The 16,923-nt window shown below is 34.5% G+C and overlaps 1 protein-coding gene across 5 annotated transcripts in view; it reads right to left on the minus strand.

Moving 5' to 3' along the window:
• Nucleotides 1–16,923, minus strand: part of LOC142333582 (metabotropic glutamate receptor-like) — an 876,009-nt gene that overhangs the window by 304,968 nt on the left and 554,118 nt on the right. For 4 of the 5 annotated variants that reach the window (XR_012758640.1, XM_075380890.1, XM_075380889.1 and 1 more), the window contains exon 2: nucleotides 8,889–9,031. Coding sequence is in view for 3 of the 5 variants with exons in the window: in XM_075380890.1 (XP_075237005.1) it covers nucleotides 8,889–9,031 (143 nt within the window). In the remaining 2 variants the exon portion in view is untranslated. Of the gene's footprint in view, nucleotides 1–8,888; nucleotides 9,032–11,963; nucleotides 12,121–16,923 lie in introns of those variants that run through there. The other variant, XM_075380892.1, reaches the window with a different exon arrangement.

Below are 16,923 nucleotides of genomic sequence, written 5' to 3' on the forward strand. Positions count from 1 at the left end.
GAGTGTATTGAAGAGTGGATCCGATGAATGGAATGCAGTAGAGTTGTATGTAAAGAAGGTAAACGAGAAGTTACATACATGGGAGGAGTTCCAACTGTGAAGAAGGGGTCGGAGTGTGCCGGGAGGTTAGGCTCGCGGCTGAGCGCTTAGGGGTCTCCTAAGCTTCTGGAGGTTGCCTTGGTGCGATGAAGCCACGGGCACTACCCTGAAGCCCGATAGTATGCTCGCTGCGTCTTCGGAGCAACAATATTGGCTGTAAATGGTAAGTGTTATGTTTTGCTGAATGTGAGTTTGTGTGACCCACACTCCTCACACAATTTATTTTTGTTTGTGATTGCTGTGGATGTTCCCTTTCCTTTTATATTATGTTTTTCTTTTATGATAGAGGTGTGTGTGTGTAATGTTTTAAATTGTTGCTTGTTTCCTAAAGTGTGTTGTTGATTGTATGGGTTTTCACGTGTGTTAATGGTGTCCGATTACGTGAGTGAAGTAATGCCACACCAGCGGTTTCCAGGAGAGTGATTAGACAGGGGTGGAACTTTAGTCGGTAGTGCGCAGGCACACATACGCACTTAATACCATCTTGCGGATCCTGTTAGCGAGTCCGACACTGCCTAGGCGTCCATAAATGTGGTTCCTCCACCTCAAAATAAAAAAGAAATATTTAATTAATTAAGAATATTTGCATACGGCAAATAATAACCTCATCGGTTATTCCTGTATGTGGAGATCCACGATGATACAATGTTGTTAATAAAACGAAGTTTATTTGTTGATAGTATTATTACATTCATTTTGTCACCATCACGGACCACTCTTCTCAGAAAACTGACAAGAATTCAGAAATCAGAAAAAAACACGATTAGAGAAAGGAAGATGGAGGAAAAAAGCCTCTTTTGCTGCACTGCCAACACGCTCATTGCCTGAAATTTTAATACGGCTGGGGATCCAGCAGAAGCTCACAGTTGTATTACGTTGAGTCGTTTGAGAAATAACACGCTGAATCTCGTAGACAACAGGGTGTCTGTAGCACATATCACTAATCGCCTGTAAACCACTCAAGGAATCTGATTAGACAAGTACCTGTAGAAATGTTGAGCTAATTATATTTAAGGCTTTATTGATAATATAAATCTCTACAACGAAAATACTGACGATGCTGGGAAGGCCAAACATGTATGTTCTTTTATCAACTACAAAAGCACAACCGAAATAATTAATGGTTTTAGCCGTTCATATAAACTACAGCATCAGGATTCACATAAAACTTTAGGATTTTAACTTTTAAGGATTATAAAACTTTTCTCGCAATATAACCGGATTTGTTTTCTTATTATGATACCGACAAAGAATAAAGCAGTAATTAACAAGAGAAGGCCGCCAAATCCACCCATAAAGACAATATTTTTCTACCCAAATGACTTAAAAATTAAATGGGATTTATACATTGCATACCTCGAAAATCATCCTACCGAATTTCATCAAAATCGGTTTATCTAATCTTTTTATAATTTATTTCTGATTTAAACACACCTAACGTAACCAGTTCTGCAATTAAGCATCACTCGATCACCTAAGAGCGTCGTAGCAGCAGCCTGCTTTTCCTGTCTAGCCCCCTGTAGAGGTAGTCCACCGGGGTCTCCCTAGCGTGATCAGGACACGCTGACTTCCTCTTCTGGATAGCTAGCCAAATCCTCAGCAGGAAAGCTGCCCTTCCCGTTCCTAACCTACAAAGCACCAGATGTGCGTTTCACACATCTAGTGTTTACCTCACGCGACCCGTCCTCTTACACTTTGAGGGTCCCCATACCATCATCGGGTAGCTTCAACCCCCCCCCCCCACTCTTCTATGTGGGTGGACTAGAACACCCTAGGCATGGGAGCTACCTTCCTACACGCCACGCTTCGTCTCAGGCTTCATTATTTTAGTTGAAGCTACAAGATTACACAGCAGTCAACCTTAACCCCACCCTCTATACTCTGACTCCTTCATCCGCAGACCACAGAAACCATTTCCGCAACCGTCTTCCACTAACTTGTAGCATATAGGCTACTGTGTTCTCCGACGTGATCCGTCCGAGGTCCGCTCGTGCCTTGATCTTCCCATTTGGGGCACTCATAATATGTGTCCTCCATGGTATCCTAGTTCAAAATAAATACAATTAGGGAATTCCCTTTTCCGAAACCTGTAGAGGTACGAATCCTCCGTGACCAGAGAGGAACTGGCAGATTTAGTAATAAACGTCCTCATGCTTCCATCCAACGCGTCCAAGTTCCCAAATTCGCGGTATCCCACCTCTCCCCTGCCACTCCTGAAGTAGGAGGACCGCAGAAAATCAGGCAGCGGCTTTCCCCCATAGACTCACTTCAACTATACAGCCCTCAATCGAACTGACGGGATACCTACCAGGACTCCCGCAGACTCCCCTGATATCGTTCCAAGGTTTATCTAGTCTAGAAGATATCAAGCAAAACTATCAATATACATACGTACATCTTTTCGTAATTTTTTTTTTTGTTAGAGATGAGAAGTCATAAAACATCAAGTACTGCAGAAACATCGATATGGAAATTTTAACTCTGATTCAAACAAACTTTTGCAATTACTGTTAGAAAAATTTAAATTATTTTAATAAATATTAATTTTTATAAAATTTGTATCGGAAGGTAATTGATTATACAAGAATAGTTTATGTAGTTATTAATAATTAAAATAATAAACATTAAACACAATTATTATTATTTAATATTATGTTCAATTTGCACTAACCACGAAGCAATTTAACTAAACCACACATGAATTATTAAAATCTCATTGTTAATACAGAACAATGGATAAAGTTTATTATACATGACTTAAAAGCATGTTTGTTAAAACCGTGAAATATTATATGAATTATATGTAATACTAATATTTTATACATATATATAAAACAAAATCGTATTAATAAATAATAAAGACGTAATAAATTATGTAGAACAGAATTCTACATAAAAAAAAAATTAATAAAAGCAGGCAACAAAGTTGTTAGGCAATGGTTATTTATTAAAAAAGGATATTTGTTAAAATGAATTAAAAAATTACGATAATTTATAGATTCTATTGAGGTTTCAATTCATAGAAAAATACACAAATTTGTCACCCAACATTCACTTTGGTTCGACATGGATTTCATTTTTAATTTGACATAATACCACCTGAAATATATTTCATTCCAGACTGTAGCCAACAAATCGGGCGTTACCTTTGCAGCTGCACCGTTTATTCGAATTCTTAGCTCAACAAGATCAACAGGAAAAAATCCTTAATAAAAACCCACAAGAAAAATTTAGTGGGATCAAATCTGGAAAGCAAGGTGGCCATACGATTGGACCTTCACGACCGATCCATCAATCTGGGAATCGAGGATCAAGAAAATCTTGGACTTCTAGGAGGTAGTAAGGTGGTGTCTAGTCTTGATGATAATAATGGCATCAATCTTGATCATTATCGTCCAACCGAGGTAATATTAGATTTTGAAGTATGTCCAGATAGACGATACAATTTCCGGTTACCTCTTGTAAGAAGAACGGGTCGTACATATTTTTTTGCTAAGAGTACAAAACCACTGATGTTAGGACTATCATGAATATCCTGGAAAGTTTCATGAGGGTTTATGCTACATCATATTTGCCAGTTATGAATGTTCCCTTTGCTACTGATGTGAAACGTTGACTTATCACTAAAAATAACATAGTCTAAAAATGTATCGTTGTCTGCAATTCTATTGATTACTTTCGCAAAACTACAACTAAGCAACTTTGTTGTTATCTGTAATGGGTTGAAACACGGTTGATTTGTACGGCTTCAATTGCAATCGTTTGCGTAATATCCGTCAAATAAACGTTTGAGGAATGCCAGTCTTACGTGACACACATCGAATTGATTTCTTCGAACTAAATACAAAGCTTTCTTAGAGCTGTTCCACAGCAGTTTCAGAGACGCATGGGCGTCTTTGAGATTTTGTATGTCTAACAGAACAACGTATCTAAACGAAGATTTGTTGACAAGAGGTATTTGTACGACTACTTTTAGCCTCCGGGAATTATCTTTCAGATAATACTTCAGAGGATGATATGTGTGAGTGTAAATGAATTGTAGTCTTGTAGAGTCTCTGTTTGACAATTCCTGAGATGTGTGGTTAATTTAAACCCAACCACCAAAGAAAACCGGTATCCACGATCTAGTATTCAAATCCGTGTAAAAATAACTGTCTTTACTAGGACTTGAACGATGGAACTCTCGACTTCCAAATCAGCTGATTTAGGAAGACGCGTTCACCGCTAGACCAACCCGGTGGGTTTTGTATGCCTACCAGGAAATTCCCTACCGTACTCTTTATGACATTCGTTCTCAAACTGGGCAATAACGCCCCCTTGTGAGCGGTGGAAGCTTTCTGTGGCGGCGGTAAAAGGCCCACAGAAAATTAGCGGCGTTCAGGCGATGTAAGATGATGGCAGATTAAAAAAAAAAATTATGTTTTCCTGATATTTCAAACTAAAATTAAATACATACTACATTAGTATAAAAAATTAAAGAGACACCAATATTTTATGTTAAAATAATGATTGTATTCAAATTACTTTAACTTTGCAACCAAGAGGCTTAGAGATAGGAATAAAAAAGAAATTAAAACTTTAATACTTTACTTTTTGACAGTATACTTCAGATTTCAAAAATCATAAAATTAAAAAAAAAAAATAATCAGTAAGGAGAAAAGTTTTAAAAATTTGAACGTTTTTCTTCGTGTTATATCAAGCGCATGGGGGAAACGAAAGTTTTTCTGTAAATTGGATTTAAATGTTTTATAATCTTAAGATTTTAGTTTTAATTTCTTATATTATTTGTCTCTCTACGGTTTTTCTGAAATGAAATATTAGACTTTAAAGAGAGAAGGCCACTTTTGTTTTTAATGCTGCATATCTCCCGATCTAAGCAACGTAATGATATAAATAAATATGGAAATTAATGGGTTTTTATCTAGCTTTAATGACAAATTGTGAGATATTTAATATAGCGTTGCAGTTTTTGGTTTTTCTTCATTTTGTGCCGAGGTATTGAAATCTTTAAAGCCCGAGACCGCAACATCTATTACCCGCTCTCAGCTTAACACCAAGATATGCCATGTTTAAAAACAATAATTGCAATTCCTGTTTTTAAGAGCACATATCTTAAATTGCTATTATAATTTTTAATAGACGGTAAATTAAAAATTTTTGGGGCGCTAGAAATTTTTTGATTCTCAATGTGGACTGTGGAGGGAAAAGTTTGAAAATCAATAGGTAATTACGTAGAACTGCAGATACTGATTGCAAATTTTAAAACAAAACACACAACGAACCGGTTCCGTACCAGTAAATATACCCATTTTTTATAAAAACACTGGTGATCGAATTCGGTACTAATGAACTAAGCGAGTCCAAACTTGATGTGTTTTGCTATGAAATGAAACGCCAAACTTACTGGCTCAAGTCTGTAATGAAATCAACTTGAGGTGGGACTATGTTGTATTAAAAATGGAAGCCATATCGAAACAAAGTGGATGTAAGGTGACAAATTTGATTGGATTTGTTTTTCTGTGAAATGAGGCGTCAACCGAATCTGTAAGATATTTAAATACATTTTTTATGTGCTTTTATAGTTATTTTTTAATCACTTGGAAAATAAAATATATATGAAAATAAATTTAAAAAAAGTATTAAAAAATTTAATATTTTTAATTTTTAATTGGGTATCTTACCCCTAATATTGCCCAAAAATACTTGGATGGGTCACCTGTAATAAATAATTTGCCTACGAAGACATAAAAAAAAGAATTAAGTTAAAAATATGCTATAAATCAAAATTTAACTTTTTTCGTTTTTTGGAGGGGGTTGGAAAAATTAAAAAAATAAATGGTAAGAAAAGCATGCACGCATGTACTGAGTTTGATATAAAGAAGTATAAATTTCATTCAAATTTAGATAAGCTATAGTAGTATTTCTGAAGTTTCTGTAGTATTCTGAAGTACAAGGTGTCCCATATAAAACGCAACACATCAATCACTCATCCATGAAATTTCAAAAATCAGGCTTACTCCCTTACTCGATACTGAAATGGACTCGTCCAACATCAGAACATCGCGGCAACGCAGTAGAACACTACCGATAGTAACAACAACGCAATCATAACGTTCAGTGTATTGCTAGAGACAAGATGGTGTTTTCGCTAGATGAACGTGCTTTCATTGTCGAGTCGTACTTCAGTACGAAATCAGCGGTTGCAGTGCAAGATTTGTTTCGCTATAAGTACCCAGATAAACCGGCTCCTAACAAAACATCGGTATTAAGGTCAGTCGCAAAATTTAGAGAGACCGGTTCTGTTAATAACAAGGAACACAGATGATTTGCGTCGGTGTTGAATACAGATACACTCGCTGAAATCAAAGACCGATTACTCGCCTAGCCAAATAAATCGATCAGACGTTTGACTGCGGAAATTAATTTGTCTAAATCAACCGTTCATCGGGCGACCAAACGATTACAATTACGACCTTATCGCATTGAAACGGTTCATCGACATCTTGAGCCCGACAAAGAAACACGGCTACAATATTGTAAACGGTTCCGTCGATTTCTGCGCAAGGGAATTAATGTCATGGATTCGTTGTTTTTCACAGATGAAGCGCGGTTTCATTCGGATGGATACGTAAACAGCCAATAGAGTAGAATTTGGAGCGCTGAAAATCCCCACTTTTTTCACGAAAAACAATTACACCCGCAGACGTCGGGCGTGTGGTACCCGATATCGCGGAAGAAAATAATCGGTCCTATTTTTTTCGAGTACACCATTAATGCAGAACGATATCAGGATATTTTATTTCAGTTCATCGCACACTTGGAAGAGAAAGACAGACACTGTTGGCTACAACATGACGGTGCGACATCGCACTACGCAGGTTCAACTTCCGATTTCGTCGAGGAATTCTTCGGTAATCGTGTTATCGGTCGAGGCTTGTGGCCACCAAGAACTCCAGATTTGACTGCGGCGGATTTTTTCTACGGGGTTACCACAAAGAAAAAGCCTATTGCAACAAACCACGAACACTTGAACGATTGAAAGTCAATATTGAACAAGCTGTATTAAATATCCAGCCACAAACTGAAAAAAGTTGCAAGAAACGCTGTAAAATGAATCGAAGAAGTGTATTCAAGAAGATGGCGGCCACTTCCAACATTTACTCTAAATGTAAGGTAATGGATGGTAATAATAAAAATTACATTTATATTTACACATGCCTTTTTATTACTTCAATACCGACCAATATAAGATTGGGTTGTGTTTTATATGCGACAACCTGGTATATGTAGGAAAATTGACGAGTGGTTTCTTTTTTGTTTGTTTCCCGTGGCGTGAAGAAAAAGGTCTGCCAGCCGCTGTCAGGCTCACACTTTGAGGAAGTGCGGGGCTCTCACCCGCTAAACCTCCCCTACTTTATCAGGAAGAATGGTAGAGTCGTTCTTGCGTTACGCTCAATTTAAGGAGAAGATATTTGAGAGAGGCAAGTGTTAGAAGCGTCAATCGTCATAATGCGGCAAGTTGGAACGTTAAGGTTTTATATACGGTGTCCATTCTTAGAAATATTAAAAGAAAAAATATATATATATTAAACCAAATTAAATTAACGAAAAATTTGGTCTTCTTGAGGAGAACTAGGCAAGATACGTAAGGAAGTATTTGATCGCGAAAAATTTCGGTTTTCGAATTTTAACGGAAAAATTGTTTAGGGAGGCCACGTTTAGAATATGTAAAACAAATTGTTAGGGATGTAGGATGTAGAGGGTATACTGAAATGAAACGACTAGAAAGGGAATCTTGGAGAGCTGCATCAAACCAGTCAAATGACTGAAGACAAAAAAAAAACCAATTGATAATTGCTTGCCTGTTTTTATTTTCTCCAATAAATGTAATAAAAAATTATTATTAATAATTAATAAAAATTATCATCTTGGATTATTAAGCGCAAGAGTTACTGCCGGGTTAATTATCTACAATATCTCGATTGTTTCTCTACGGATTTTAACAAATGAGAAGTCATATTGTTCAAAATAAATTGCTTAATAAATTTTGTATTCGTAAAAATTTTATCAAAAAAATAATTATAAAGATATTGAAGATTAAAAATCAATATGGCCGCCATTTTGAAATTTTTGAAGGTGACGTATCAAAATTTTATATTTTTCTAAAATAAGATACTAGTCTTGGATCTACCAAATTTAATTAAAATTTTTTCTCATATTTTTGACCTGAATCATTATCTGAGTGTTCTCCCGGAACACTCTGTACTCAACTAGAGAGGTATTATCATTTGTTACTTTATAATTAAAATATTTCACCGGGCTGGTTATCGGTTAAAGGGTTGAAATACACGATTTAAAGGGTATTTTCAGTATCTATTTTACGGGTATTGTAATGGAAATAGTAAAGCGAAATATTTTAATAAAGAGAGAATGAGAGAGAGAAAAATTGAAAGAGAGTGAGAGAGTGTTTGAGGGAAAAGGTAGAAACAGGATGTTGACCAAAATAATCAGTTTTACTTTGTGTTCATTTTGTCAGGATAACCCTTTTCCATGTTATTACAAACTGATCGCTCATGTAATATCGTAATTACATATATACACACTCACATATATATATATATATATATATATATATATATATATATAATTTTTATGAAATAAAACGCGGAATTTTCTTTCAGCTTTGCATACCTGAAAAATTTTCAATTAAAAATTTAAAAAAAAATGAACTTACAAATTATAAAATAAAATTAAAATATACATATATATTAAATAATATTTCTACTTACTTGAGGTATTTTAAATAATCTTAACAGGTTTGCCACCTGTATAGAAGTTACACTAGATGCGGCACCAACTACACCAGATATAATTTTTCTTACTTGAGTCTTGTTACAATGCGATTCTGAATCATCAATATTGCTTATGGAACCTATAACAAAAAAAAAGAAAAAAACAGTTAAATAAATTAATAAATATTATATTATAATATTACTGAAAAAATAAGAGATTTATTTTGAAAATAAAATAATTTTAAAACTAAAATATAATTTTTTTTGGGGAAGGAGTTGCAAATGCATTTACGCACGGAGTTTCAAGCTCGCATTGGTGGTCTTATCAAACCGCCATCCACAGAGTACCGGCTAAATCCAGCTTCCTTTCTATCGGGAACTAGGACTCAACCGGGAAAGGTTTTACACGTTACTTCAGGCCGAGTCCTCCTATCCTAGCCTGAGAAGGCCGCTAACAAGTTTGCACCTGGCCCAGAACTATCCACATTACCCTTCTTAGCCGTAGAATGGCCCCTACTAATCCAGCGACACTGTCTCACCTGCTTACATCAGACATCATTATTGCAACCACGTTTATTGGGGTTTAGTGCTCCGAGAAATTATAATAAAGGGTATGTCAGTAAAGCGGGAAAAACTTGGTTATTCATTTCGTATAATGGTGACTGCCATTTTGTAATTTTCGAAGGTATTTATGTCCTGTTTTTTTTCTAATTTTAAAAGTTTATTACAAAGATGCTTACCAAATATTAATGTTATTCGTCTATCCGAACTTGAGATATAAATTTTTATATAAAAATAAATAAAAAATTAGTGGTCAGGGGGAAAAACGAAGGAGAAATTGCCGGTTTTCGTAAGGCTGATTTTTGTTTAGTTTTTAAAAGTAGAATCCGAAAACGTATACCCAGCTCACAATTTTTGAAACACTCTGTATAAACTCGTGTATATATATATATATATATATATATATATATATATATATATATATATATATATATATATATACACACACACACACAAAAACGAATGTTTGTTTGTTTCCCCGTTAGGCGTTTCTGTACCATACATTCGATCGCGATGAAAATTTGGTGAATTGTTGTGCGCACGCCCAATTAGTTTGGACCCGCTAGGCGGCGTTAGGGTCTAGATATTTCGAAAAACTTTATTTATGGTCCTTGGCACATATTCAGAATATATATATTATGCAAAAAGAATTACTTTTGAGAAAATGGACCCGGTAAATGGCGCTGAGGTTGACATATTTGGAAAAATCGTATTTATTATCTGATTTGAATCATATTCAAAAAATATATTAGGTACGTGAAAAGGATCGTGGATACCGGTGTTCTTTGGTGGTTGGGTTTCAATTAACCACACATCTCAGGACTGGTCGAACTGAGAATGTACAAAACTACACTTCATTTACACTCATACATAGCATCCTCATGCATCCTCTGAAGAATTATCTAAACGGTAGTTACCGGAGGCTAAACAGGAAAAAGAAAGAAAAGGTACGTGAAAAGAGAATTTTTGCAAAAATTATACCCGCTAGGTGTCGCCAGTGTCGAGATATTTACAAAACAAAAAAAAAATATATAAACAGAATTTTTTCTTTTATATATACAAAAGGCAATGTTCTATGTGTGCCCTCTATAGACTAAAAAATACGAAACAGATTTACGCGTGGGAAAAGGGGAAAAGGTGATAAAGGGAAAAAAGAAAAAAGTGAAAAATGGTTGAGGGATATTGGAAAATGCGGGAAAAGCGAAAAGTGAGAAAAGAGAAAATGGGAAAGGTAAAGGTGAAAAGGGAAAACAATGAAATAGGTAAACAGAGAAATAAGCTAATACGGAAAAGGGGGAATATGGAAAAAGTAAAAGGTTAAATTCCGTGAAGTTCCGTATGTTCAGTTTTTTAATGGATTTTATGAAACTTTCAATTATGTTCATTTAATCTACGTATATATATATATATATATATATATATATATATATATATATATATATATGTAGGTATATGTATATATATATATATATATATATATAAGATTAATGATTAATACATTTAAATCAAAGATTAACAATTCTTATTAATATTTAAATTAATTATTTATATAATTATTATTCAAACCTATTAATAAAAGGAAGTGATTATTAGTTACTATTTAACAGTAAATCGTAACGAATTTAAATGCACGTTACAACGGATTGTGGGAAAGCTAGACTGTGAGAGCGCAACGAGCGGGAGTGACGGCGCACCACGTGGTCAGCTCTGCGCCAATAGCAACAGAGTAAGAGCAGCAGCTGGCCAGGCAACTAACCCAACCTCACACGAACACACACGTGACTAAACGAAGAAGACGGCGTCTCATAAGCCAACTTTCCGTTAACAATATGGCTAGCGTTAAATATTATATTTTTATTAAAACAATTAAATTCTATATCTACTCACTCCTTAAGCCTATTTTAAATATAAAAACACCAAAATGTTCAGAAAAATATTCTCTACACAATAATATATTTTTCTTTAATGAATAACAGTAAAATAATTTAACATTCTAACAAACATCGGGATACGAACGTGTCGGGGGTACAGGACACGAAGCTGTATCGTGACCGACTAATTAAACAGTAATGTTTGTCGCCTATCATGCTCATTCGAAAATCAAATGTGAATTTCATAAATCGTGCCCAGAAGACATCCTATTTTTTCTTTTAGCAGTTGTATTTTATTAATTCTTAACAGATTTAAAACTTTTTTAAGCAAATTTATACGGATCTTATAAATTAGGCCTAATGTTTTTACATAATAACAGTTTTTAAATTTTATTACCGCTTATTGTGGCGCGAGTGGTAGTGTCTCGGCCTTTATCCGAAGGTCCCGTATTCGAAACCCGGTCAGGCACGGTATTTACACACCCTAAAAAATTGTCATTTCAACTCATCCTCCGAAAAACTACGTATAATTAATAAAAAATAGAGATCAATAAAACGTATTTCTTTGTAACACAAATTTACAATAAATTTTATGGTAGAAAAAACGTTAAAAACAAAATAATAATAGTTCATATCTTACCAATAAAATTATGTGTAGTTATTTAATAAAATAATCATCAAAATTAAAGAAATAATTAAAAATTACATCACAATTAGATATAAATATAGTAATAAAAATCAACTTATAAATAGATGAAAGTGGACGCACGCACATGTTTGTTTTGTGTTAAACTAGAGACTGCTTGTTTATTCCTGTCAATCAACCAACGGTTATGATGACTCATCCACTGCAAGAGTTAGTAGGAAGCGACATCTGGCCGTATTTTGTTTAATCATCATAACAAAACAACTTCCTTAAATGTTATTTATACACTGACTGTGTCTTACGTAACTTGTTTTGTTACTATATTTTTTTATATTTATACCTACCGTCTATTTATATTAAAAAAATAAAAATTACTAATAAATTAAAAATTTATCATTCTATTAGTTCTAAACGAAAATAATATTCTATCTCTATGCAATTATTTTAACTATATAAATAAAATTTTAAATGTTCGTTTATTCAAAATGTATATATATATATATATACTCAAATCTAGCAGTAACGGAGCATTGCCGAGTCTGCTAGTATATATATATATATAAGTATAAAATTAATTTTGGAATAGTTAATAAAAAATAATTCTAAATTAAGACCAAATGACATGAATAGATTTAAATTTTTTAATTTAAATTTGATTATAGTAAAAAGACAACCAATCAACTTTAACACTAAATTATTGCTTTTTTATTCAAAAGAAAATTATTAAAAAATCAATAAACACATATTATTATTTTGAATGCATAAAAACGTTTATTATTAATTTCTTTTAATAGATTAAAATTCATATAATTATTTGTAGCAAATATTTTGACATGAAACGTCTTTAATATCACATCGAAACATACGGATACCAGAACAGAAATTTGTAGCGTAATAAAAAGGTCTATATCGTCCTGCCTTAATAACTCCCTAACTATTACTCTTAGAGATGTAAATGCGGTGTCATTTAATAACTTACATGCCCAGCTCGCTCATACAACATTGAGCATGCGTCACTGGCGAGCTGGTTGGCGGGGAGAGGGCACAACGCAGATCGGCCAAAACTGGCGCTCTCGCTCATTTCCATTCAGTGTAGCTCATGACTTAGACGTGATATCGCGATGATTCGTGTGTTTATGTTTACAGTTTGTCAAGATAAATCGATTTAAGTAATAATAAGTGTATTTTGGACAATATTTAAGTGTAAAAAATTAAATTAAAAAAATTAAAGTAAAATTAAATTAAAACTTGTAAAAATGTATAAAAATTCAATATGTCAGCCTCAGCCCGGAAATTCAAAAGCCAACCGGAAATATAAATTACCCATATCGTTGGAAAGGGGAGGTTATGGGCCACACACAGGTACCCCAATGTCCGATGCCGAGCGAGCGAGACCGTTTCGGGAGCGTCGTGAAGCTCGCACGGCGCGCTCAGTGATCGACGCCGACGGCGCGAGCACCTTTATGCATTATGTCTCTTACTTATTCACAGACCAATGTAGAACAAAACTGTCATCGAATATTAGTCGGAATAAATATCACGTACCATTTATTATCTGTTTTATGTTAAACTTAAATTTAGTATGCAGTCGATGACTCGTTTTTTTATTTCAATCCGATACACTAAAAGTTACTCGGTGACATATAGACCGAACAATTCATCTGTAGAGTTGGTCAAATGAAGGAACTAAAATTTTCCATTGTAGACTTTCAGTTTAGTTCAAAAACTACGATAGTGGCTCTTCTATTTAACTCTTGATCGGTATGTAGCTCAGAGGAACTTCTTCCAAGGTCTGTAACCTTTCACATTAAACCAACGGCCGTGCGCCCCCACACAGCCCCAATCCGATTTTTTCAGGGCGTTGATGAATCAGTCAGTCAGGACAAGTTGCTTTATACGGTCAAATACATAATTCATGTATACATTTTATGTATATTAATGTATAAATCATAATCGATTATTTTGGTATCGATTTAGACTTGTACAGAAGGAAAATAAAAAATCCCTTTCAGCATGACGGAAGGTAGAGGTAGAATTTACCAGTGCTAAGTACGAGGGTTGGTCTAGTGGTGAACGCGTCTTCCCAAATCAGCTGATTTGGAAGTCGAAAGTTCTGGCGTTCAAGTCCAAGTAAAGCCAGTTATTTTTACACGGATTTGAATACTAGATCGTGGATACCGGTGTTCTTTGGTGGTTGGGTTTCAATTAACCACACATCTCAGGAATGGTCGAACTAAGAATGTACAAGACTACACTTGATTTACACTCATACATATCATCCTTATTCATACTCTGAAGTATTATCAGAATGGTAGTTGCCGGAGGCTAAACAGGAAAAAAGAAAAAAATAGGAGATAAAAAAGATTTTCACCTTAAAGTTATGAAAATCTTCAAATTTACTCAATATTACAATGGTTGCTCGTGAAAAAAAGATTCACATGTTTAGCATACGACAAGCTACATCTTTTTACAATTCCAGCAACATTTAGGTCATCCGTTGCCGTAAGGTTGGTCATATTAAAAATTGTTTCAGACAAAAGTTTTAGGTAATGTTTAGAGGACTAAAGCCCACTTTAAACCGATTCGATACTGTGCCTATTAAGGGAGGTATGATTTTTTTGTTTCCGAAACCTCATTTATTCAACCCCCTAACCAGAGGTTCCCAAACTTATTTTTCTCATAGACCACTTTCAAAATGTTGCTGGTTCCGGTAGACCCCCTGCAGCTACATTTCTACCATATTTCCTCCAATTTCGTTTACGAATTGTGAACCCCCATTTTTTTGTCACGCCAACGTAGATCCCCGTCGAGTCTCCCGTGGACCCCTGAGGGTCCACCTGGACCACTTTGGGAATCAATGCCTTAAACCAATGGTTGGTGATATCAAAAAAATTTACTTATTTACATTTTAGGCTCTTATCCAAAAAAATAGTAGGAACTTTAAATAAATTCGATATTTTACTTATCGAACGGTCAAAATGTGCTATAAGAAAGTTATAGCATATTATTTTTTTATCGAAAAAGTCCCTTCATTTCCACCCCCATGATCCCATATTAGCCGTTAACGAACTCGACCGAAATTTTGGAACGAGTTATTTTTATGTATCAATTTGAATATAATCGACGCATAATTACAGCAGTTATCGTGTCCACAAGAAATATATATAGTAGATACTTTTCAACTGACGGTGGTTTTGGGGTCTGGTGATGTGAAACGGGAAGATATGTCGAAATTTTCCGGAATTCGAATCATGGTACTCATTGCAATAGGTAGCTTTGTTATTAAATCTACCTAGAAGACAAAACAATACTGAGATATGAATTTAAGAGAGCTTTAAAAGATTTAAATGGCAGAAAGGCTCCTAATAGACGGAATACCTGTAGAATTACTGCGCAGTGCAGGTGAGGAAGCGATTGATAGATTATAAAAACTGGTGTGTAATATTTATGAAAAAGGGGAATTTCCGTCAGACTTCAAAAAAAGTGTTATAGTAATGATACCAAAGAAAGCAGGGGCAGATTAATGTGAAGAATACAGAACAATTAGTTTAACTGGTCATGCATCAAAAATCTTAACTAGAATTCTATACAGAAGAATTGAGAGGAGAGTGGAGGAAGTGTTAGGAGAAGACAAATTTGGTTTCAGGAAAAGTATAGGGACAAGGGAAGCAATTTTAGGCCTCAGATTAATAGTAGAAGGAAAATTAAAGAAAAACAAACCGACATACTTGGCATTTATAGACATAGAAAAGGCATTCCATAACGTAGACAGGAATAAAATGTTAAGCATTTTAAAAAAAATAGGGTTCAAATACAGAGGTAAAAGAAGAATTGCTAACAGGTACAGGAACCAAACACAACAGTAACAATTGAAGAACATAAGAAAGAAGCCGTAATAAGAAAGGGAGTCCGACAAGGATGATCCCTATCCCCGTTACTTTTTAATCTTTACATGGAACTAGCAGTTAATGATGTTTACAATTTAGATTCGAAGTAACAGTACATAGTGAAAAGATAAAGATGCTACGATTTGCTGATGATATAGTAATTCTAGCCGAGAGTAAAAAGGATTTAGACGAAACAATGAACGGCATAGATGAAGTCCTACGCAAGAGCTATCGCGTGAAAATAAACAAGAGCAAAACAAAAGTAATGAAATGTAGTAGAAATAACAAAGATGGACCACTGAATGTGAAAATAGGAGGAGAAATGATTATGGAGGTAGAAGAATTTTGTTGTTTGGGAAATAGAATTACTAAAGATGGACGAAGCAGGAGCGATATAAAATGCCGAATACCACAAGCTAAACGAGCCTTCAGTAAGAAATATAATTTGTTTACATCAAAAATTAATTTAAATGTCAGGAAAAGATTATTGAAAGTGTATGTTTGGAGCGTCGCTTTATATGGAAGTGAAACTTGGACGATCGGAGTATCTGAGAAGAAAAGATTAGAAGCTTTTGAAATGCGGTACTATAGGAGAATGTTAAAAATCAGATGGGTGGATAAAGTGACAAATGAAGAGGTATTGCGACAAATACATGAAGAAAGAAGCATTTGGAAAAATATAGTTAAAAGAAGAGACAGACTTATAGGCCACATACTAAGGCATCCTGGAATAGTCGCTTTAATATTGGAAGGATAGGTAGAAGGAAAAAATTGTGTAGGCAGGCCACGTTTGGAATATGTAAAACAAATTGTTAGGGATGTAGGATGTAGAGGGTATACTGAAATGAAACGACTAGCACTAGATAGGGAATCTTGGAGAGCTGCATCAAACCAGTCAAATGACTGAAGACAAAAATCAAAAGAAGACGAAATAATACAGGAGTGCGTTGGAGACCAGTTTTGCTCTTTTTTAAAAGTAAAAAAAAATTTTCGTGTTTTTAATACTAATATAAAGAAAAAATAAAAAAAATCTTTGTAAAACGAATAAAAAAATAAAAACACATTAG

This window comes from Lycorma delicatula, chromosome 13 (genome assembly GCF_047948215.1).
Source record: "Lycorma delicatula isolate Av1 chromosome 13, ASM4794821v1, whole genome shotgun sequence".
NCBI lineage: Eukaryota > Metazoa > Arthropoda > Insecta > Hemiptera > Fulgoridae > Lycorma > Lycorma delicatula.